Genomic DNA, 25,245 nt, shown 5'->3' with positions numbered 1-25,245 from the left:
TAAGAAAATAATTTATGATAAAATATATTTATAAAACAACAAAACTAAACATATTTTAAACTGTTTATTGGGTTTGGCGAGAACACAAATGGAACATTAATTAAAAGTGCAATACAGTGAACCTTTAAGTGAATAACTACAGTATTTCATATTTACCTGAGTTTCATTATGTAGTGTTTGCTGACAACAAGCTTCTATGATGGTATGGCTTTACTGCATATACAAAAATTGCATGGCAGTATACTTTTTCACTATGACTATACTGTAAATCACAAATGGTAAAGGAGGATATTTTGGAGCTGGTACACAGATAGTAGAGATGTAGAACTTTTTTTTAAATCTGTACTGTAACAATATTTTTTTCATTCATAGTTTGTCCATATAGATGTAGTTGTGCAGGCAGAATTTGACTTGAAGTGTTTCTAGTCCAACAACGCCATAAAGCAAAGTAGAATACATATTTACAGACTGAAACACATTTAAAGGTTGTATTGCCACATTTTTACATCTCTGCAAAACAGGCTCTTCAATCATAAACCCTATTCACACTTAAATTTGCCACATCTTTACTGATTTAATAGATAGCATGTTCACTGAATCACCATATAAACTCATAATACTGCAGCTACCTTATCTTTGTAGTTCTGAGGACACACAGAAAATACATATGGTGGAAACAATAAAAACATTGTATAAAGGGTCCAACCAATACTTTAGGAACCTATACTACATTTCTATCCTAAAATGCTGTTTGCTTTAGCATCATTTATGCCTTAAATTAATCATTAGAGTGAGGGCACAGCAGCATAGTCTTTGTTACATGTACCAATCTTGTGGGTTTAAAGGCTTTTGTTACTTTGGCATAAGGGTGCCTTAAAATGTGCATTAAAGGTAATATTGAAGGTACAAGTTGGAATTTCAGCATTTATAAGCACCTATCAGTAAAATAAGGAACAGCCCCTTAAAAGAGCTTTCATAATGCTTGACAGGTTATGTAAACCTTGAACAACATGAGGAAATTAGGCACCTAGGACCTGATTCCAAATTAGCTGGTGCCAACATCTTTACCTGCAAATCAACTGCATTAGCCAGGTGCATATGTGTAGTTGTAGACATGTGATATCACAAAAGAGCAAATGTACTGCAAATTGGCACTTTTGTAGTTCATAACAATAAAATAAACATATCTCTTAAAAACGAAACTGCTATAAAAAAAGATAATACTCAAATACGTCTACTTAATTTGATTGGCAGTGTTATTATTGTGCTTTGTTGTAACCTGAAACAGAAACATTTGCAGAGAAGTCTGGTGTAGTGTATTTAGCTTTCTGGGAACCATTGCTTTAACATAATTTAGTTGGCATACAGTACAATAGATCCACAACAAATGCAATACACTGCATAACTAACAACGACCAGCACTATAGAATGAAAAATATGAGGTGTATCTATTTGGTTAAATTGAGTTACTTAATCCAGCACAAGTTAAAAGAAATTGACATTACAGAGAAAATGTAAGAAGAGCAATGGAAAGGGTTAGTTGAAATGTAGGGTTAATTTTTCAGTGTAATCTTGTAAATACTAATAGCAGCTTTCAATACCAAAATTCAAAGAAAATTATTAGAAATCATGTATGCCAGGTTTTTCTCAGGCCACGTTGGAGCATATTAAACTATACTTGCATTATTTCAATAAATAAATAGTAAATATCAAAGAGTGCCGAAATGGTACAGATCATATTATTATTATAATTCTTCTACAGTCCATTCCTTCAGGAAGATTGTTACCTTCCCAGAATGAAAAATAAACTTTGGAAAACAAAATAGAAAATGTCATTAAAGAAGAGATCTGGCAAAAAAACACCATATTCTTCAAGTTTTAATAAAAAAAGAAAAAATCACAGTGAGACCGTACTGTACACATGAACATAATTTCCTGCATTTCCTGTGGTTTGAAAGTGAATTAGTTTGAGCTGGTTATGTCTCCGAAAGGGATCAACATATGCCAAAATCACCAAAGCCTCCGAAAAAGCCTCAAGCATCCAGGAATGATGCATAATGATGAAAATAGGGCCATTCTCTTCCATTTACCAAAGCACCTTAAGAGTTTTTCATTTTAAAACAAAGCACAAAATGCAATAATGCATTTCTTAGAAAAATATTAATTTCTTAATCTAAAATACATACAGTATAAAAAAATTTTTGGATAAAATAAAAATAAATTGGCAAAATAACAGATGATACTTTTTCAATGTAGCCTAGAAAATTGAAAATTATTCTTTAAAGTAGAGGACAGGAAAACAATTAAAATAGTGCACTTACATATATTTACATACTTACTAGCATTTATACAGAGACAATTCTTAAAAACAGAGGTTAAAGTATTTGAAGAGTGGTGAAAACTAATATTTTTATAAAATGAAAAATATCAAATATACATGTATTTGTTTTGGAGGCATCTTGAGAGATGGCAACCGGCAGCACTGCAGTCTCAGCTAAAACATGCAAAATATGGAACTGCATAGAAGACTGCATAGAAGAAATAGTCTATGCTGCATTTGTGAAGGATGATATCCGCATCATATACCACATGTCTACATATGCTTTAATAGTAAAAGTAACTCACAAAAAGTGAATATTTGTTTTAAGCCACTTTTACAGTGGAGGGATTGTTAACCTTTGGGAAGAAAATAGAAAATGTTATATTTTTAAGAAAAATCTTGTCCATACAAACATAGCCTGACTTTGTTAAAAATGTCAAAAACAGATGTGTGCAACAATCCCTAGTTATAAGGTGATAAAGTACATGAAGACTGTCTAATACAATAGTAAAAGACATTAACATTTGTATTATTCTCTATGTACTCTAGTCTACTTCAACCTAACTCTCTTAGTCCAACTGCCCCTTCTGTTGATCTATTCCTCTGAATCATTGATAACAAATTTAATATCATCTTTGCTCATTGATGTTCAAATTTGTGCAATCCACAAAGCATGTAATCAATTCATCTCATAATAAAACTATTAATGGGTAAGTAAACTACTGGTTGTTTTTGGTACTTTCCCATTGGATTTGCAATACAAAAGACAAAGCCAACAAAAAAATGACCAAATGACTGACTTCAGGACACTTTAGAATATCGTCTCACTACTAATTTTTTGTAGTTAAAAGAATAATACACAGAGCTTGCGCGGGACTTGTTTTTGGTTAGATCAACAAAGAGGACTCGTGGACACTCGCTCAGGTTAGAGGAAAGGAGATTCCGCACAATACGGCGTAAAGGCTTTTTCATGGTAAGGACAATACGTGTTTGGAATTCCCTGCCCGAGGGAGTTGTAATGGCGGAATCTGTCAACACCTTTAAGAATGGGTTAGATAAATTCCTATTGGATAAGGATATCCAGGGGTATGGTGCATAGTCATGCATTATAGTTACTATAAATAGGGATAAAATGCAATGACTGGCAGCAGCATTAGTCAGAAATTTTAGTCAAATCATCATGCATAGGACACCACAAATAGGTTGAACTCGATGGACAATTGTCTTTTTTCAACCTCAGATACTATGTTACTATGTTACTATGTTACTAATAGAAACCCTGGTTTTACTATGCCACAAAGCTGATGATGAACCTACCCAAGCAATAGACCTTCTCCTGGTGAAGTTTTAGTGAGCTGGTTATGGATTTGGGGCGACACATGCATTTTTCAGAAATTGTAACAATTTATAAACATAATTAATCAAACAAACCCTTCACAAATCACAGTGATCTGTGCAGGCTATGTTTGATTAATATTTTGATAAATAATAAAAAAAACTGCATGGGCTCTCCCAGCAAATCCATGACCAGTTCTGGGCCTCTGAGCCTAGACTGATATAAAAAAAATAGGTAGGGAAAAGGGGTTGGGATCCCACTATTTTTCAATATTAGGCTCAACGAGTCGGGGAGGGTGGGTGATGCTATAGCAGCGGGACACACAGCCATAATGGCAACCAGCCTCAAACTATTCAGCCCGGGGCTGGAATCCCTAGGGAATTGGGTATATGTCCAATATCAGCTACAGCCCTACCAAGGGGTTCCATATGATTTCCCGGTGTCCGGGATGCCATCCGACAGTATACCAACAACAACAACCCGGCCGCCAGTATGTTGGCAATGGGGCAAGCACAAAGAGTCTCCTTGCGGGCTCGCTGCACTCGCCACAGGTTCTAGTTGTGGACACCCACAAGTGGGAATAGACCCTGAGCGCCAGGATTCTGGCTGTCGGAATTGCTGGCTGTTGGGATTCTGGTGTTGGTATCCTGACCGCCGGGATCTCGATAGCCGGCAAATTAACTGCATCCCCTCCTAGGTATATCATGGGGATACTTAATATGTGCGTGTACCTGTGTGTTTGATCAGCTTCCAACCACACAAATAGACTTAGTGACATCTACACCTGTGCATTGAGCCTGTGTGTGATCATATTAAGTAACTATAGTTTATTTTATTTTTTTCATTATTACTACTACTACTAATATTATTTACATATATATTTAATTATGAACAGATAAACTGTGAATTATAAATATATGTACCATTTGCACATATTTGAGGTCTTTAAAGTACTGTAAATAGATAAAATAAAAAATGTTTTACTTTTTGCTTTATTGACTGCATTACTGCCAAAGTCAGTGTCTATTTTCCAATTTAATTTAAGGTGCAGTACAGCACATAAAACTATTTTATAACAATCATTTATTTACTCTAATTTTGAATAAGTGGAGTACTAAAGTAAGTGGCGTACACAACCCAGAATAGATACATTTTGTATTACTAAACATTGCATAGCCTGAACAAATTATGTCTTTGGCCAATATGTAATAAGCCTGCAAATTGATGGCAATAAACACTAAACATTGTTTGATTTTTCAACATGAATTTCCTACGTAGTATATGTTGGCAGATTATAGATGATGAGGATGATGATTATTATTATTATCCTTAATTTATATGGCACCACGGCGGGTCCACAGCACCTTACAAAGTATATAAACAGGAACAGAGGGGCATATTTATTAAGCTCAGTGAAGTGATAAAGTGGAAGGTGATAAAGTACCAGCCAATCAGATCTTAACTGACATGTCACAGGCTGGGTTTGAAAAATGACAGTTAGGAGCTGACTGGCTGGTCCTTTATCACCTTCCACTTTATTACTTCACCGAGCTTAATAAATCTGCCCCAGAATGGACAAAGCAAGAAAAAAAGTGACTTATAGTACAAAACATTGCAGGACATGAACAAGATCTATAAACATTTCTACATCAGCTGTCATAATACCCAAATACGCATCATTTGGTGACATTACAAGTAGTGGGGAGGAGAGGACGGTATGAGCTAACAATCTAAATATTTTGTCTAAATATTTAAATATGAAAACCATTTACATATAATAGAAATTGTTATAAGAAGTACATTCTAAGTTATTTAGCAGTTATATAATTTCAAAGTACAAATAATCAATGCAAAATGCTGTTAAATAAAAACAATTAAAGTTTAGATAAGTCAAGATAGTATGCTTTCAATACCACAACAATATAAAATAAAAAAAATATAGTAACATTCTACATATATAGAAAATGGATTTGGTTTTTATTTAGCAAGATAACTCAAATGCACACTTATTTCCCTGAAGTTTGGTATTTTAATTTTATGTAGATGGTAAGTGATTTAAGTTCCCTCAATGTTTACCTGTTAAAACCTATGGTAGCATTTTGTGTGATACCTTTTTGTGTTATGTTTACAAAAATAAATCATTTTAATACAGTTCTTTTATATACTAGTTTCCCTTTCTTTTGAATTGTTTTCTGCATTCGATTGCTTTTTCACAACATCAATGGGTTCTGTGCTCTTCAAAGGTTCTGTTTCTTTTGCTGTATTTTTTGCTTCGTCTGCCAACTTTTCCTTTGCCAGTAGTCTGTAATTGATGGCATTTCCAATAAATAACCATATACTTGCAACAATCACAATTACGCCACATACAAAGTACATGTATTTATAGTTTCCAGTTATGTCCACCAACCAACCTGAAAGACAAGAAATATGTATCTTTAGTTAAATGTGTTCTATCAAGTCTATTGATGCTCATCTATTTTTGAAAAGCCTGTTTTGAAAAGTGCAGCTTATTAAATTTACCCCATAATAAAAGCTTAAAGATAACTTTACAATATGTTACATAATGGTAATCCTTTACTTCAGTTCTAGGTAATTGATACATTTTAAAATGATTTCTCTTGGAGCACAACTATATCGAAAGGTGAAAATAAAAATAAGATTAAAAATATTTAAGTAAAGACAATTGATTTCCCCTTATGTTTTGCTCAATTTCTATATTCCATTGTATATGCCAAACATTATTTTTATCATATGCATATTTAAGATAATGTACGCAGAAGATATTGATTTTTAATACCACTTGGATATCTCATCAAGCTTTTAATGGAACTCAACCTACAGGATTACCCTTCTCTTTCTGGTTATAAATAATTGGTAATATTTATTATATTCTTCTCATTCTTCAGTGACGAATAACACAGTAGTTAGTATTACTCCCTCAAAGCACAGAGGCCCTGAATTAGATTCTGACCAAGGCTATCTGCGTGGAGATTGTCTATTTTCCCTATACTTGCATACATTTCTTCTGGGTACTCTGCTATTCTGCCATTGCCCAAAGGCATACTGTAGGATAATTGGCTTCTTAATAAATTGACCTAATGTATGTGATTGTCTGTCAGCATTAGAAATATTGTAAGCTCCAATGCGGTAGGTACCGAGTTTCATGATGAATTTATCTGATTGTCCTATGGTACATAATATATTTTGATACTATATTATATAATAATTTCTGCTGTACTTGCTTTATGTAAATTTTATAAAATTGCTTACTCTCTGCATATGTCTGGCTAATATTTTATGCAAAATATCCTTGATCTTAAACACATGAATCTTGCAACAGATTTTCATCTGATGAGTTCATATCTTCCAACAGAATGTTCTCTTGGGTTCCAGGAATTTTAAAGTTAATCATGTTATGTCCTTCAGCAGACTGGCTTATATAATAGTTCAAATTCCTCTAAGAACTCACATTTAATGCCAGAATATAATTCTGATATTATTTTATACACAAAGCTTACAATAATGATACTGTAAAACTGACACAAAAAAGAATCAGTTTGCAAAGGGGTGCACTCAATCCCTTCTTAATCAAAATGTAATTAAAACAAACTGTAATTCAATGTTTTAAAACACAGGCATTGTAACCGAACTTTCACTCATAATGTGATGATTGCTCATATAAATACACTTTAATATATGCTTATATAACCTATACTAGAGCTGTACCAAGCAAAATACAAAAGAAAAAGTATAGAAAGATAATGTGATAGAAAAAAATAAAAAAGTATTGTGTGTAAATAAAATAATTAAAGAGAAGACTGTGCACTGTTTTTATTCATAAATTCAAATAAAAAGAATCTTCTGTGTGTAAACACTGTTATTTCTCAGTCTCTTGTATTGAGTTATATTAATAATGACACTATGTTTTGTTTAATAAATTAGGAAACAAATATTATTAAACACTTTAATATATTTTTTTATAATTTTGTAAATGTCATATCTACCTCACTGGAGTCACTAGGAGGAGAAAGTACACCCAACAATTATAGCTAAGACTAAGCCTTAAGTACTTTAACCATTTACTTACAATTTAGTTTTTGCCAAAACAACTATAGAGAGAGAGAGAGATAGAAAGAGAGAGAGAGTGATAGCAAGTACTGACACTCAAACTCCACAACTGATATGCATCCGGTTGCATCCCATGGTGTCCAATCACCTCAAACAACAAACAGCGGTGGGCAGCACTCTCAGGACTTAACCAGCAGAAAATAACAATAAACAACACCAGAGTCGCCTCCTTGATCAATGTTTTGGTTTTCATCATGATAAAACTGAAACCTTGATCAAGAAGGCAACTCTGGTGTTCTTTATTTTTTACTGGTTAAATCCTCAGAGTCCTGAGAATATATGTATATTTAGTATGCAATGCCAGTAACAATGGGCAGGTTCTAAGGAGGAACCCAAGCTCCATAAAATGACAAGTGAAGATGACATAGTAGCCTACCACGTCACCTTCGAGTGAATGGCCAAGAGTGTGAAATGGCCACTGGAGGACTAGGTGGAAAAGCTTTACTGTCTTGGTAGGCCCAGTGTGTTTAAATCGACTTTAAAGAGAGTAAGCATCAGTGTATTTGACAATAAAGACCAATATACTGGCCTGTGTTGGAGTATCTGGACCAGGCTAAACCAAGTGCTTCCATGAATGGCGTTACTCTAAAGAAACCCAGTCAGTACTCAGTTGGCCACCTTGATCAAAATACTGAGGAAGTGGTTGAAATCGGAGGAAAACTCACCCCATCGAATGATAGAACTGCTGATGATTAATTACTGTGTTCAGACTTTGGAACAGGGTCTGCAAAAGTGGGTGATTAAGGCCAACCCACAAACCCCCAAGGAACCCACTATGCTGGTTTGGGGCATTACAGTTAATGGCCAAACACCTTGGATTTGTGCCAAAATCGAAGCAAAGACAAAAACCAGGGTTATCCAAGAACCACCCAGGCCCGATGGTGAAAACTCCCATGGAGAAATAGGTGAATCAAAGTTAATGTGTTTTGAATTCAGGTAACCTGGACACATCTGAATTGAATGTCAAGCCTGCAAAAGTCTATAGACTGCTCCCTAGAATGGGGAGAGGGGGCAGAGCAAATGTACCCAAGTCGCTGTACTACAAGTGTTATATGGAAATGGGGCCTGGACTGCACACCCTAGCTTATTATAATGGGATGTGCTACCTTGCTGGGACTAAGTACTGTAATACTACAACACAGGAACAAAGGGTGCAGGTGCACCATACACCATCAAAATTATTATAACCATAATATAATATTTGAGGTTCTTGGCATATATTGGACAGTATATGAGCCCACCCACCTGCTTCACGGTGACCTCATCGGACAGGTCCCTAACACTATAGGGGTTCACCTTCGGGAAGCAGAGCACCCCCAGACCACCCCAGCCAAACCACCCCAGGGCATCACACAGAAAAAAGGATAGAAGTGAAAGATCAGTGTTAAGCAAATGAAAGAGGCTGCTGAATGTAAAAGAAAAGAAGAGGACAGCAGTAAAGTGTTAGAATGTGAAGTTTAGCTGAGCAGTGTTAGAAGTGTAAAAAATATGTGAAAAAAGCTACATAAATATAAAACAAACACAATGTGATATAAGTGTTAAAAGTAAATGTAAGGTAGTGATGCCCCAAGGTGGCCCAGCCAGAGCAATATAGGGAGCTCCACGCCCCAAAAGCTCACCCCCAAACTGACTTTGTATATAATTAAAAGGAGCATACCTATGTCTTTTGTGCAGTCAGAATGTGCTGGTTCCCTGTTTAAAAGCCTGAGAGGCAGTGGGTGGGGTGCTAATCCAGAGATGAGGGCTGTCCCAATCCCTCAGGTGTGTATACACACACAAAATATAAACTATATGGAAATTGGAAACAGGGCCTGGACTGCACAGTGCACACCCTAGCTTATTATAATGGGATGTGCTACCTTGCTGGGACTAAGTACTGTAATACTACAACATAGGAACAAAGGGTGCAGGTGCACCATACACCATTAAAATTATTATAACCATAATATAATATTTGAGGTTCTTGGCATATATTGGCCAGTATATGAGCCTGCCCACCTGCTTCACGGTGACCTCATCAGACAGGTCCCTAACACTATAGGGGTTCACCTCCGGGACGCAGAGCATCCCCAGACCACCCCAGCCAAACCACCCCAGGGCATCACACAGAAAAAAGGATAGGAGTGAAAGATCAGTGTTAAGCAAATGAAAGAGGCTGCTGACTGTAAAAGAAAAGAAGAGGACAGCAGTAAAGTGTTAGAATGTGAAGTTTAGCTGAGCAGTGTTAGAAGTGTAAAAAATATGTGAAAAAAGCTACATAAATATAAAACAAACACAATATGATATAAGTGTTAAAAGTAAATGTAAGGTGGTGATGCCCCAAGGTGGCCCAGCCAGAGCAATATAGGGATCTCCACGCCCCAAAAGCTCACCCCCAAACTGACTTTGTATATAATTAAAAGGATCATACCTATGTCTTTTGTGCAGTCAGAATGTGCTGCTTCCCCGTTTAAAAGCCTGAGAGGCAGTGGGTGGGGTGCTAATCCAGAGATGAGGGCAGTCCCAATCCCTCAGGTGTGTATACACACACATAATATAGACTATATGGAAACGGGGCCTGGACTGCACACCCTAGTTTATTATAATGGGATGTGCTACCTTGCTGGGACTAAGTACTGTAATACTACAACATAGGAACAAAGGGTGCAGGTGCACCATACACCATTAAAATTATTATAACCATAATATAATATTTGAGGATCTTGGCATATATTGGCCAGTAAATCAGCCTGCCCACCTGCTTCACGGTGACCTCATCGGACAGGTCCCTAACACTATAGGGGTTCACCTCCGGGACGCAGAGCACCCCCAGACCACCCCAGCCAAACCACCCCAGGGCATCACACAGAAAAAAGATAGGAGTGAAAGATCAGTGTTAAGCAAAAGAAAGAGGCTGCTGAATGTAAAAGAAAAGAAGAGGACAGCAGTAAAGTGTTAGAATGTGAAGTTTAGCTGAGCAGTGTTAGAAGTGTAAAGAATATGTGAAAAAAGCTACATAAATATAAAACAAACACAATGTGATATAAGTGTTAAAAGTAAATGTAACCTCAAATATTATATTATGGTTATAATACTTTTAATGGTGTATGGTGCACCTGCACCCTTTGTTCCTATGTTGTAGTATTACAGTACTTAGTCCCAGCAAGGTAGCACATCCCATTATAATAAGCTAGGGTGTGCAGTCCAGGCCCCGTTTCCATATACTCTATATTATGTGTGTGTATACACACCTGAGGGATTGGGACAGCCCTCATCTCTGGATTAGCACCCCACCCACTGCCTCTCAGGCTTTTAAACAGGGAACCAGCACATTCTGACTGCACAAAAGACATAGGTATGATCTTTTTAATTATATACAAAGTCAGTTTGGGGGTGAGCTTTTGGGGCGTGGAGCTCCCTATATTGCTCTGGCTTGGCCACCTTGGGGCATCACCACCTTACATTTACGTTTAACACTTATATCACATTGTGTTTGTTTTATATTTATGTAGCTTTTTTCACATATTTTTTACACTTCTAACACTGCTCAGCTAAACTTCACATTCTAACACTTTACTGCTGTCCTCTACTTTTCTTTTACATTCAGCAGCCTCTTTCATTTGCTTAACACTGATCTTTCACTTCTATCCTTTTTTCTGTGTGATGCCCTGGGGTGGTTTGGCTGGGGTGGTCTGGGGGTGCTCTGCATCCTGGAGGTGAACCCCTATAGTGTTAGGGACCTGTCCGATGAGGTCACCGTGAAGCAGGTGGGCAGGCTCATATACTGGCCAATATATGCCAAGAACCTCAAATATTATATTATGGTTATAATAATTTTAACGGTGTATGGTGCACCTGCACCCTTTGGTACTACAAGTGTTCCAAAGGAGGGCAATGGATTATTTCGTGAAACAGTTCTTTTTAACCCATACATGGTCCTGGCATTGGTGGACACTGGTAGTGAGCTTACTCTTGCGTCAGATTCACTAATTCTAGGAGAAATGGCACTTCAGCATCCAAAAGTGAAGGTCCTGTGTATTCATGGGACATCTGAAGAATATGAGAGGACCCTCCTTCCAGTCACCCTTAGCCCCTGAGCTGCCTTATACAATTATGTCAGGATGTGACTATCCATTGTTCCAGCAGGTGATCTGGGAACAAGTCAACCCAGACATACTGGCAACTGAGACAATGGCTGGGCCTTCAGCTATATTTGTATGTGAGTTTCTGTTATTCCAGGAGGTGATCTGGTAGCAAGTTCAACCAAACATACTAGCAACTAAGACAACGAGGCTTTCGGTCTCAATGGTTATGCAAGATATACACCTCAGGACAGTGGAATTTCCATTGCAGCAACCGCAAGCAAGTCAACTTAGAAATCATACTGGTTAGAGAACACAGACTGACTGTTAGCGGTTCTCCTGGGGGAGCCCATGGGTGAGTCCATTCCTGGGACCAATGAAGACACAGATTGGTCACCGGTACAGACAATTTTAATTTTACCACTTGTACAAGACTAAGTTAATGATACTACCCTGTAGCAAGCATTTGAGGTGGTGACTGATGTAAATGAGAGGCCATGTGTAGCTCCACCTTCAGGAGGAAAACCCTACTTTGTGGTTAAAAATGAGTGCCTATCTAGTGGTGTCCCAAGTACATGTCCCTCTAGTTTTAAAAGCAGAACATACCCATGTTTAAGGGGGCACCTGGGTGAGGACAAAACCCGGAAGAGGGTTCTACTTAGGGTTTAGCCTCTTTGAGTTCTGAAGGCTCCACAGCTAACCCTAAATGAAACCTCAGATAAGAAAGGTTGAGGCAGTCAAGAATTGGTCTAAGTCTAAGATCAAGTTGCAGTTGAGAACCTTCCTGGGCTTGGTAGGTTACTAGAGGCGTTTTGTAAGTCACTCTGTGACTAGAGCAGCTTCATTAACAGTCTTGTTTAAAAAATACTGTCATGATCCGGTGGAGTGGACCAGACTTGTAGAAATAGCAAGGGCAGATCTTCATCTGGCCTTGTGTACCTCTCTGGTACTACAGGCATCTGAAATTGCCTGCAGATTCCTCCTCCAGACAGATGCCCCTGATGATGGCTTGGGCGCAATCCTGTCCCAGGAAAGCAAGGGGGTAGAGCATACACTGTTGCATATGAGCAGGAAGTTGATGTTGTGGAAACAAAATTATGCTATGGTAAAGAAGGAGTGCCTGACCATAAAGTGCACCATAGAGTCACTTCAGTACTATTTGCTGGGGAGGAAATTCTACTTGATAACGGACCATCACTGTTACAATGAGTGCAGAGCAACCAGGAGGTGAACACCAAGGTTACCAGGTGGTTCTCAGTGATTTAGGTTTAAAGTGGAGCAGGCCTGGGATCTTACATAAAAGCGCAAATGCCCTCTTCCAAAAATGTGCACTCCTTGTGAGCACCACGTCGCCTGACTTGCCGATGCTTGGGGAAGGATATGTTGCAATAGGAGTAGTGTTCTACAGAGGAAACAGGGGTGTTTAGCTGACAAACCCAGGAAAGTCACATATTTGGAGGACAGAAAATGTCTTCCCTCGGTATTCATTCAAATTACTGTTGGTCGGATTCCCAGCGTTCAGGATACCGACACCAGAATCCCGGCACAACTGGGCTATTTCGACCCATGGGTCCATGACACCCATAGAGTGGGAAAAGAACCTGTGGGGAGTGCAGCGAGCCACTTAGCCTGCAGCAAGGGGACTCTTTGCGCTCACTCCACTGCTGACATACTAGCGACCAGGATGCCGGTGTCTGTATATTGACATCCGGATTTCCAACCGCCGGTAAATCCTACTGAACCCTTTACCTGTATTATTAATGTCAGTGTATCTCTCCCATACAGCTTGATGCAGCTGACAGCATGTGACTGATTAAACAGAGGATCTGTGAGGATACCCCTTAAAAAGGCCGGGTGAGAGTGTTGCATGCATGTCAGTATGTGTGTGTGGGTGTGAGGGGGGGGGGGGTCTAAGGTATAAAAGACTGTCTGGGGTATTTGTCTGTGTGACCAAAGCCAAAAAGCTGTCTAATGATTAGGGAAACAGTCTCAGTTAGCGATAGTGCTATTTGGAAAGCTTCTGTGAGGAGCTGAGCAACTTCATCAGTGCACTGTATGAACAAGAACTGTATGGCAGATACTGGTCTGTGGTCATCATGACAAATTAAATTAAACCATAGTGTACATTTTCATAATCAGTGTGTGCTTCAATTACACAGCTTCTGTTTTCTATTTTAGACAGATAGATAGATAGATAGATAGATAGATAGATAGATAGATAGATAGATAGATAGATAGATAGATAGATAGATGTTCTTTTTTGCTTGGCATCATAAAAAGTTTACAGAAAGGTATAGACATTCTTACCTCCTAAAGGTGGCCCAATAAGAACCGGGATACATTCCACAATGGTTACAAGTCCAACAGCACTTGAAAATCTTGCTGCTCCCACAATGTCCATCAATGTTTCAAATAATACACTGCTTACCATGCCAAAGGCAAAGCCAAAAAATACTGAGTAGACCACTAGTCCAGTATAGTCATTAGCTAATGGGCACAAAACATGGCAAATACCATTGTACATAATGGCAAAACAGAAAAAATATTGTATTTTTGGACGAATGTATTTAGAGTTTGCAACTATTCCCATTGTAGGCCTTGCAAACATATCTACAAAAGCTAGAATGGACAGAAGAAATGCAGATGAATATTGATCAATACCCATATGCTTAGCATAGGGTGCTAGGAAAACTATTGGAGCAAAGAATCCAATGAACATGATGACATTCCCTGATAAATAAATAAGAAACCCCCTGTGTTTAAAAAGTGACAAATCTAAATATTTGTTAATATGCTGGCATACTGTCAACTTAGTGTTTTGGTTCTGATCAGCTTTTTGTTGCACCTTCTCCACATCTTTGTTTACTGGTCTAGGTCCAATTGGCCTCATGAGACATCCAGCCACACAGCAGTTTAATAGGAGCCCCCCTAAAACTAAAAAACTCCCTCTCCAACCAAATATATTGAACAAAAATTGATTAAGAGGAGCTAATGTGCTCAAAAATACTGGGCTTCCTGCCATAGCCAGTCCATTTGCAATTGGGCGTTTTTTGAAAAAATACTTTCCAATAATTGTTAGAGAAGGCTGAAGATTAAATGCTAATCCAAAACCTACAAGAAAAAAAAAAAATAAAACCTAGGTAAATCATAATGCATTATTAAGAAACACTAACGAACATCAAGCTAAGTGTAAAATAGCAAATTGTGCAATGCTCATTCATGAACCCTTTTATAGAGAAATGGAAATAGGACAAAACTCATGTGAGATAGAAACTTCTATATTTACTTATTTTCATATATTTATATGTATTTTTTTTCTTAAATTATTAAGCACTTTTTATTTGTTGAGTCTATACAAACATTACGCTATTTCTATGTTTAGGCATCCAGTTTGCCATAAAGGAGCAGCTACAGTATAAAATAAAATAAATTACACAAAGGTGCTTTTTTAATTACTAAATTATTTTTAAGTGTTTATAGCGCCTGATTTCTCAGTGGGATCTATTTCCCTGTGATACTATTGTGCATTTTTCTTAAATTACACTTATGCCACATTAAATTTTATAATATTTTTTATCTGCACCAAATTTTGCTATTACGTAATTGAAAATACTTTAAAATTTTTTTGTTACTTCACATATAACCAACAATACTTGAAATGGCCAGAAATGGATATGTTTTCCTGTTAAATAAAAAATCTACCTTAATCCACATCTTTTATGACTTTTTATAATGTATTTTTTTTAAATTACCCCATTCTATTTTATAAACCCATGTATCCTGCCTTTTTAATACACTGGGATCGGTATGTGTGACCGGCGGACGGGATGCCAGTGGTCACAATACTGATGATGACATCCCGATACTTTAAATCCCAACAGGGGCAAGGTAAGTATGCTATCTCCTGTCCCTTACCCCTAAGCCTCCAATCCCGCAGCCTATCCTTAACCTGCCCCTTGGTGCCTTACTTTATCTTCCTTCCCCGGTGGTGCCTATACCTAACCCCCCTCCTGGCAGCCTAACCCTAACCCTCCCCTCTTAGTACCTAAACCTTACCTCACCTGGTGGTGCCTAACCCTAGCCCCCCTCCTCGGGGCCTAACCCTAACCTCCCCCCTCCCCTGCAGCCTAACCCTAATCCCCCAAGGGTGGTACCTAAACCTAACCCCCAGCCTTAACCCTAATCCACCCTATATACTTATGGTCAGGATGCCAGCTGTTGGGATTCCGGTAACGCCCCCCTGACCTTCCGGCGTTGGTATTCTGATGGGTGTCGGGATTCCAGCATTAGTATTGCAACACCTGGAATCACAACAGCTGGCATACTAACCACATCCCAATACACGTAAGTGTATTACATTTATAGGTAGTCTCAGCTAGTAATTATTGCTATGCAATGTACAGTTCATTATACAGACTGTACAACTGCATGGAAATATGAGTAGTATACAGAGCAGCTGTTACCATGCAGGGTGGAGCATCAAACTGAATGGCATGCTATTTCTTTATATCATTAGATTATCAATGGAGCTATGAATAGATAATTATAAATTCTAAAAAATAGTAACTATTATGCTTTAGGTCACATTGGGATGGATGGCAATTGTTATGTCTTATTTTAAATTTATTGGAAAAATCTTTGCCAATTTGCTTGTGTTCCTCTAATTAATATTGTTGTACACACATTGATTTGCTAAATGGGAGCTATGTTATGTTAACACTTATAACAAAGAATGTTTAAGCACTACATTTCTGCATGATTATTGAGGTCAGTATATAACATTCAAAATGAAAACATTATTTTATATGTAACATACTTTCCCATTGACTGATAAACACAACACAGGTAACTAAAGGATATTTATTATTGTTACTCACCACCAACAACACCAATGCATATGTATAGCTCAAGGACACTGTTGCAGAAAGAAGCAGAAATCATTCCCAAGGAGCATAGCAAACCTCCTGCTAATACAACTGGACGACTGCCATACTTGTTTACCAGGATGCTGCTTATTGGACCTATAGGAAAGTAATAAAGTAATGATGATATGAAAATGATTTACCACTGACAATTATTTTACTATTTAAATAGTAAGTTATTAACTTACATAGCATAAATTGGTAGCAACCACTCCAGCAATTGCCTACATTTTCTGACTTGCAGAAGCTCAATAAAAAAGGAATTGGTGATTGTTTGCTATGGGCTACTGCCGATTAACACTTTGTTAGTAAATAGCCCTGTAATTTGACATAAATAACTGACAATAAACCGTTCCTCTTGCAGAAATTTAAAGTCAAACAGATTGATGATCACCCTTTTGTCAGATACTTTGGTAAAAACAAATCAGAAATATAAAACTTATTCTATAAAAATTGAGCATAAGTGGTTAAACTAGGGAGTCAGCATCTAGAGTTGGATGACGTCCTACTTTGCAGAATAATTTTACACATTTCCTTACTGCACATGTATAATCAAGTCCCTTTATATAAACATGAGTGTTTCTTAAAGCTAGGCAGAATGTGAAAGGCAAGTTTGAGTTTAGAACACTAAGAAGGGAATCTAATTATGCGCATTGCCTGATTCAATTGGCAGGGATTACCCTGCACATTAAGCCCTGAAGGAAGACTTTTCTTCAGCAGCTGCAAGGGAAAGTCTGCAAGAAAAATGCACTGTCTGGGAGATTAACACACAGGAAAACCCATACATTCTGTATTTATCACTGTGTTTGCCACTTGCATTTGTGCCAAAAATGCAGCCAACTGCAAATAGAGACCAATGGGGCCAATTCAGACCTGATCACTGCTGTGCGTTTTCGCACAGTGGGCGATCAGGTCTGAACTGTGCATGCGTATGCACTGCAAAGCGCAGGCCCAATGGTCCGCAGCGACAGGGAGTGCCGGGCAGCGATGGGATGGCATGATGGGAATCCAATAACAACGGTGAACGCACGGAGGTTGACAGGAAGAGGGCGTTTGTGGTGGCAATTGAGCGTTTTTGAGGAGTGTCCTGGAAAACGCAGGAGGGACCAGGCCTTTGGAGGGAGGATTCCTGACGTCAGCTCCGGCCCCAATCATCGCAGCGGCTGAGTAAGTCCTGGGCTGTGCAGAGACTGCACAAACTTCTGTTTGTGCAGCTCTCCTGCACATGTGATCGCACCCCTACACAGCGAATTCCCCCTCCCCATGTAGGTGGCGACTACCTGATCGCAGGGATGCAAAAATCGCACCCTAGTGATCAGCTCTGAATTAGCCCCAATGTTTCCTTGCTATTATTTGTTCAAATATATTTTCAAAATCTTGAAAGTGCTGACAAGGACTTTTGTATTTTAATTGGTATACATTTACCAGAAAGTACATATTTGCATTTTAACATAATTAAAATGTTGCTTTGTGTAATAACATTTAAAGGTGAGCTACCTCCATGTAAAATTTGAGTAAGGTGTGCACTCTTTAGTGATCAATGAATAAAGAGAGAATGTAGAAGATTTTAAAAGTAAAGATACAGTGGAAGACTAACTACATACTGTACAATAGAGGCATGGGATGAAAACTCCAGCCCATCATACAAAAAAAGAAACTGTAATTATCATGAGCATGTAACATTTAACATTGAAACAAGGAGGCGTCAAATTGTAATAAAATTCTCTGGTTATGTTTTGTAATATATTCAAATGTACATTGATGGCCATGCCCAATTATGGCACTATTCTCTGCTTGAATTTTCTCTATACTAAATAAATCTGCACTTTCTATGTGAGCTCTGAAAAGTTTTAAGGCACTTATTTAGTTAGGAATTCTATTGGTCTTGGTTGATGCTTTTAAGTTGAATTTACCTTGCATGCTGAGGACGTTTATAAACTCTGGAAACATTTCTGACAGTGTACTAATGAAGTGATTCACTAGGCACATTTGTAACACTTTTGCACAGTAGACATTGATAAATAGACCTCTTATGGTAGAAAAAAGGGAAGAATAATGTTTAACCATGAAACCGGACAGATGTAACACTGTGAAAACTATTTTTTCAGACACAATAATAATGCAGTTAGTAGACTGATTTTTACCTTAAGAACAATAAAAATTAATTGAAGTCCGCATGGTACTGGCATTTTTCTCAATTTATGTATTTGAATTTTCTATTGTGACCTTTATTTCTTAACTGTATTGGTGGTTAATATATGTAATTTTTTTTTACTGCAAGTATTATTTGTTTCATATTTCTACAGGACACTAAGTGTCATTTATGTCTTTTCATAACTATATTATGACATTATACACTGTATGATCCTTTGTTTATACTGCTTCAGAATCAATAACAACTCATTTCTGAAATTTTTTTTATTGAAAAGTGAATGTTTCTAAAGCAACAGGTTCAAACACAGGATTTCCAGAGGGGGGTTTCTATGTGTTTGGAGCAAGTGTGGGAGTCTGTGGGAGCAGTAGAAATACTGTACCTAGTACTGACCCTGGACATTAATGCACACATTGGTCTTTTTATACACTGGATACTATGTGGAATACAGTATTAATATTTAACAGAATAGATGGTCTATAGTCAGGGCCGGTGCTAGGTTGTTCGGCGCCCGCCCCCCCCCCCCCCGCGCAAACTATTAATTTGCGCCCTCCCATATTTTACAAAGGGACAGCGCACATAAAAAAAAGGGTGTGGTCTCACAAGGAAGGTGCGTGGCCACACAATAGTACACCCATTTCAAATTACGCCTCACAGTAGCACAATCTTATTCACTTCACGCCACGTATAGTAGTGCTGTTTATAAACATAATGTCCCCGGTAGTGGTGCCGCTTATACACATAATACCCTCCTATGCCGCTGATCCTCCCAATATTCGCACTATATAATATGAACGTCTCCTGGTTCTAACACGATCATGATCAAATCCACCTAGTGCCGCCGATGCGTTTCTACCCTATCAGGGTCTTAGTCATGGCATAGGTGGGCTTGGTCTTGTCACTTAATTATATAAAGGATATGATGGACTGTGACATAACGCTGTCAGGGGAAGGAGGAGGTTTCATCATGCTTCCAGCACCGCTGCCTGTCAGTGTGACAGGCACAGCAGCCGGCAGCAGCAGTAGGGTCCCAGGCGCAGCACAGGGAAGCAAAGCAGGCAGAGCGCCTCTCCTACCTGGCTTTGCATCCCTTTGCTGAGCGGGTAGTGCCGGGTCTGTCTATAGTATCGGCTGTATCAAACATATTTAACTAATATATATAACATAAGTGGTCAGGAAAAGGTTAAACATCCCATAATAAATAAATACACAAACATAATAGAACCAGTAGGAGACAGAACTGCACTTTCTAAGCACACATTCTTCCTCCTCATGGTAAGGCACCTGTCTCTTCTACTTGGCAGCTACTCTCTGGTCCAATGCACTGATTGTGGGCCCAGATCCATATATAGAGCAAACTCTGCAAAAGAAGCTGCTACCATTGGGAATGCGGAGCAGCTCTGCTCTGTCCCTTACACTGCATGATGTGGTGGCAGCTCTAGTAATCATATTATATACTATTGCCATAATTGTCATAATTTAAGCCATAGGCTTAAATAGAGGGGTTTCCGGGCAACCCCCCTTATGTTTGCCTATGAGCAAAATAGCAAAGCACTATGACCAACTTTATTCATGGAAAATAAGATAATATTAATCAGATGTTATTGCAGAAGCTTTAGAATGATGTTTTCTATTGAGCTCATATACTGTACACTATAAGCCATGCGACTGAAAGAAGGGGGTACTGGGCTGGATTTGGAAATAAAGTATTAAAGTTAGGGATTTAAATATAAAGAAGGAATTGCAAGGTACTGTACACATAATTGACACACAGCTATAGTCCTGTCACTTCATAGTGATGCAATATCAAGAAATTATACTGAAATTTACATGTCATTCTGATACATATTGCAGATATTCTTTAGGTATTTCAATGTCTACTGCATTCTAATAACAAAGTAAACCATACCAGGCATTATGTATAACACTATTTGCTTTTGCCTCATTTTCTCATTTTCTGAGTTTCTCACACTACTAGCAGAACTTGGCTTGGCATAAATGTTAGATATTTATCCAAATATATCAGAGACTGTAAACCGCAATGTTTTTTCTGAGTAGCCTGATATAATAAGATATTTTCTACCTTTAATTATACAGCAACCATCTATGTACCTGTCATCTTTGGTGAAGATTGATCCAAGGTGCTTTGAGGTAGGCTATGTGGTAATTTTGACTTTTGATCACATTTTACTGTCACAAGTTTTTGGTGTGATCACAGTGAGGCAGTGCTGTGCTGTGCTGCATTTCTCTGTGATCTCTGGGCGAGTGAGGCTTTTTTTATATATACAGGTGTGGCAAGCTACTGCAGTCATGTGATATGTTTTGTCCAATTGTTTTAACGGGATTTATTATGTTGCAAAGTACCTACCCATTTTATAAAAAATCTATTATGTAATTGTTAAACTGCCAAAGATGTTCCACACTGGTAATAAATACTGCTAATATTTAGGGATGATCGGATTCAGTTTCCGAGGAACTGAACCCACCCGAGCTTTGCGATCCGATCTGGGATCCGAGTCCGGTTTTGGACTTTCCACCTTACTCGGATCCCAAAGCGAGGCAGAACGACATCTTCCTGCTGTTGGATTCTCATGGATTTTGGATTCTATACAAGTCCTGTGCATCTGTGCCATCTTCACTTCAACTGTGGAGAGGGTACTGGATGGATATATCCATCTCCAGTACTGTCACTGTGTTGTTTGGCATGGCATGGGGCGGGTACTCTGTCTGCTGTATCTGAAAAATGAGTGCTCTCTCTGCCTGCTGTATCTGAAAGGGTTGATCTGTCCATCCATCCAGGGTCTCTGCACCAGTGTAAAATTAAATTGATAAAAGCTAAAAACAAAAAACCTAAAATGATAATTGTAAAAAAATATATTTTTTTGTTTGTGCTGTACCCCAGAGTACTATACAATTTTTTTTAATAAGTACTGTGACACTACCAATTATTTCCTACTTATACACGTATTGTGCAATGCTGTAGGTGAAGTCAACTGCAGTGTGCAATTATTATATTTCTGACTCATTTGTGCGACACTGTAACCGCCGGTGTGTGATATAAAAAAAACTTTTACATATTTCTGACTCATTTGTGCGGTGCTGTCGGTGCAGTCAGTGTGTGCAGTTATTATATATATTTATGACTCATTTGTGCAACATTGTAACTGCCGGTGTGTGATATAAAAAATAATAATACATATTTCTGACTCATTTGTGCGACACTATTGGTGAAGCTAAACTATAGTGTGTGATAATGTCGATATTACCTTAGACCGCAAAGCTATACCTCTAAATACACTTTTACTGTGGAGCCGCTATGGCCGCTAGACTGAATACACGTGCTACGCACTTTGTACGCTATTTGCGTACAGAGTCCTGCACGTGGTACGCACTTGGCGTACCCATGCCGCGCTGAGTGTACAGAGAACACACAGCGAGCGCACACACAATTGATAACCTTTAAACCTTGTTAATGATATAATGCACTGATATGATTATACTTTGAACCCTTAGCAGCAAAGTACTGCAACGATGTTATCTCTTAAACCTTAAGTAGCACTAACGGTATAAAGTACCCGCAGTGCGTACACCTTATCAATACTTATACACCTTATACAGATAAATACACTTTAAACCCCCCTTGCAGGAAAGTGAAGACACCACACCGATTTGTAGTTGAAACCACAGGGTTCTAAGGCCACAGTGGATTGATTCCAAAAGGTAAAACAATACAAATCATACACTACAGGCTAACAAATAAATATAAACAGAATAATGGCCACAGAGAATGTACATACGTGAGAATATTCGCAAGCGCAACCCGAGTCGGTCCTCCGCTGGTCATACAGATAGCGTTCAGAGTCTTGTGTGTCCAAGCCTGCTGCAAGCTCTCTTTATTCACTTCATCCAAAGCAATACAATGGTCACTGTAATCCCTTTGTCTATTGGACACAGAGATGTACCTTTTCATTACGGGAGAGGTCATAGGTTGATTTGAAAAGGTGGGCTATGTCTTTCTCAACTGCTCTTGTGGGTGGTCTCCTCTGGATTCCCCCCGCATACATAATATATAGTAAATAAAGTTTAAACCTATATTCTGCTTCTGCATCTAACTATCCTCAGGAACATGCGATTTTCCTCAAACCAACACCAGAATGTTTCCCTTAAAATACCCTACAGCTGGATACCAAACAACACCTTGTAACCTTGTTCTGTCCCCTCCTATCCTGTAAAGGTGAATCCCTTTGTTCTGTTATCATTTTAAACAGCTATATCTTTCTGATGTGGTGCAGGGGGCTATGTGTACAATGTGCACTATTTGGGTTAAATATGTAATGTTCTAATAACCCTCTACACACTCACAAACTCCGCCGTAAATACCCATATCACGCGCATGATCGCCGGAGCGATCCTACGCAAATTGCGGATATGTGCACGAACGGAGGACTGAGTGCACGAGCAGCGGGCATGTGCATGGGGTTAGTACAATGCATATGCATTACGATATTTTCCGACTTTGACAGTCCACCCTTTGGCAGTCAACAATAACTGCCACTATCTAAACATTAAACAGAAAAATATATAATACAATATCTATAAAATAATTGGATGGTAGGAGGAGAGGAGTAGGCGGGAATACCTAGTGGGATAGTAAAAGCATGTATGTATGAAATCCATGTCTGAGGGGGCATGTATCATCGTGCCATACATGTTCTAGATAAGCTTCGAGGTATTGCGAAGTATACATTAAATCCTTCTCATCCCGTATTAAGGGTCTGTAATTGGGCCAACAAACACTACCGAGCTCTTTTCGGCTTCTTGTTCCAACAAATGGGGTGCACATTTAGTTGATGATACATGGAGGGGGAAACACATGTGAATGCTAATATGTGTATATATATATATCTCCTGTCGACTATGTGTGTCACTACCTGAAGGTTGTAGAGATGAAGATGAGACACGTATCACAAATACAATCACATAACATTTGTGCAATCGTTCTTGGGTGTTGGTTGAAGTCTTGTCCGGATGGGTGTATCTTTGCTGAAAGTGTTAATCAAAGTATTTTGAGGGTCCATAAAAGTCTTTGGAGTGTCCATCAAAGTCTTTAGAGTGTCCATCAAAGTCTTTAGAGTGTCCATTAAAGTCTTTTCTAGATGGATGTATTTTCGCTGAGGGAAAACAAAGGAGAAACGGGTGAAAGAAACGGACCGTGGAATCACGTCTTATCACAACATTGTCTCTATCGATGGGTCATGAATTAAATCAGTTGTTGTAACAATGCCCCCGCTCCTCAAACTCATCACTTTGGTACTGCGCTTGCGCCGCGTTAAAACTCGAACACACCTAAATATCAAGGCAATCATTATGACAACTCCCAGGATACAAAGGAGAAACTTTCCTACACTCTCGATAACATTTTGAGCCCATTCTCCTAAACCTGAGAACCAATTTCGTGGGTTCAACCATGAGACCCAGCCGGTCAATTCATTACTCACAGAAGTAAGGGTAAGGTTGTGTCTCCTCCTGAACTCCCACTTCAATTGCAAAATATCGTCCATCTTTTGATCTATGATCTCGGTTGGGTCATCAGTGCTGTTTGTAATGTACGTGCAGCACTTCACACCATACTGAGTTGCCAAGGTGACACAGTACCCGCCTGTCACCGCTGTGATATAATTTAGAACCATCCTGTGCTGGATCAGTTCCGTTTTGTAAGCTTGCAACTCCCTCCCTGTATACCTGAAGGTGTCATCATACATCTCGGTGATATTATCTATCAGGTTCGCTAGCGCATGAATATACCTATAATTTATAATTCCTCTGGCGGTACGGGTGATATCTAACGCGAGCAGGAATTGAATCCCGGTGGATTCGTGGATCAAATCAGAGGCTGCGTGCTCTGTCCTATCTATAAGGTGTCTCTTAACGATGTGTTCATAGTGAGTATGAGTGTAAGGAGCTTGAGCATTGCGGTGAACGTCTTTCATCTTATCTTGGGTTATGGTCATTACTTCTGGCAACACTCTTCCAATGTAACACAATCCCTCTGAGTTTGGGGCAAGCCACTTATAAGCCTTCCTCCCACATATGAAATAAGCATCATCGGGGAGAACATATGGGACAGAATATGACATTACCATATTGCAAACCTTCCAAGTGAAAAATCCTATCCCTAACTCTCTCATCTGTTCAGTACACGTATCAGGCTGTATGATATGCGCACAGTACCCTGGTGATACTTCTCCAACCCGCATGGTCCTACTTCCTAGAGTATACCTATACCGAAAATACCTTCCACCGTCGGCTATTTGGCGTATACGTTC

At 38.6% G+C, this 25,245-nt stretch overlaps 1 protein-coding gene across 2 annotated transcripts in view; it reads right to left on the bottom strand.

Annotated features, from left to right (window-relative positions):
• Positions 1 to 5,202: 5,202 nt before the first annotated feature.
• Positions 5,203 to 25,245, bottom strand: part of SLC16A7 (solute carrier family 16 member 7) — a 150,542-nt gene continuing 130,499 nt past the window's right edge. For both annotated transcript variants that reach the window (XM_063927371.1, XM_063927372.1), the window contains exons 4-6: positions 16,723 to 16,866; positions 14,153 to 14,956; positions 5,203 to 6,067 (exon numbers count right to left, since the gene is read on the bottom strand). In XM_063927371.1, coding sequence (XP_063783441.1) covers positions 5,814 to 6,067; positions 14,153 to 14,956; positions 16,723 to 16,866 — 1,202 coding nt within the window. In that variant the 3' untranslated portion in view covers positions 5,203 to 5,813. The remainder of the gene's footprint in view (positions 6,068 to 14,152; positions 14,957 to 16,722; positions 16,867 to 25,245) is intronic.

Source organism: Pseudophryne corroboree, chromosome 6 (genome assembly GCF_028390025.1).
Source record: "Pseudophryne corroboree isolate aPseCor3 chromosome 6, aPseCor3.hap2, whole genome shotgun sequence".
Taxonomy (NCBI): domain Eukaryota; kingdom Metazoa; phylum Chordata; class Amphibia; order Anura; family Myobatrachidae; genus Pseudophryne; species Pseudophryne corroboree.
Note: the sequence above shows the minus strand (reverse complement) of the source record. Positions and strands in the feature narration are given on the sequence as shown.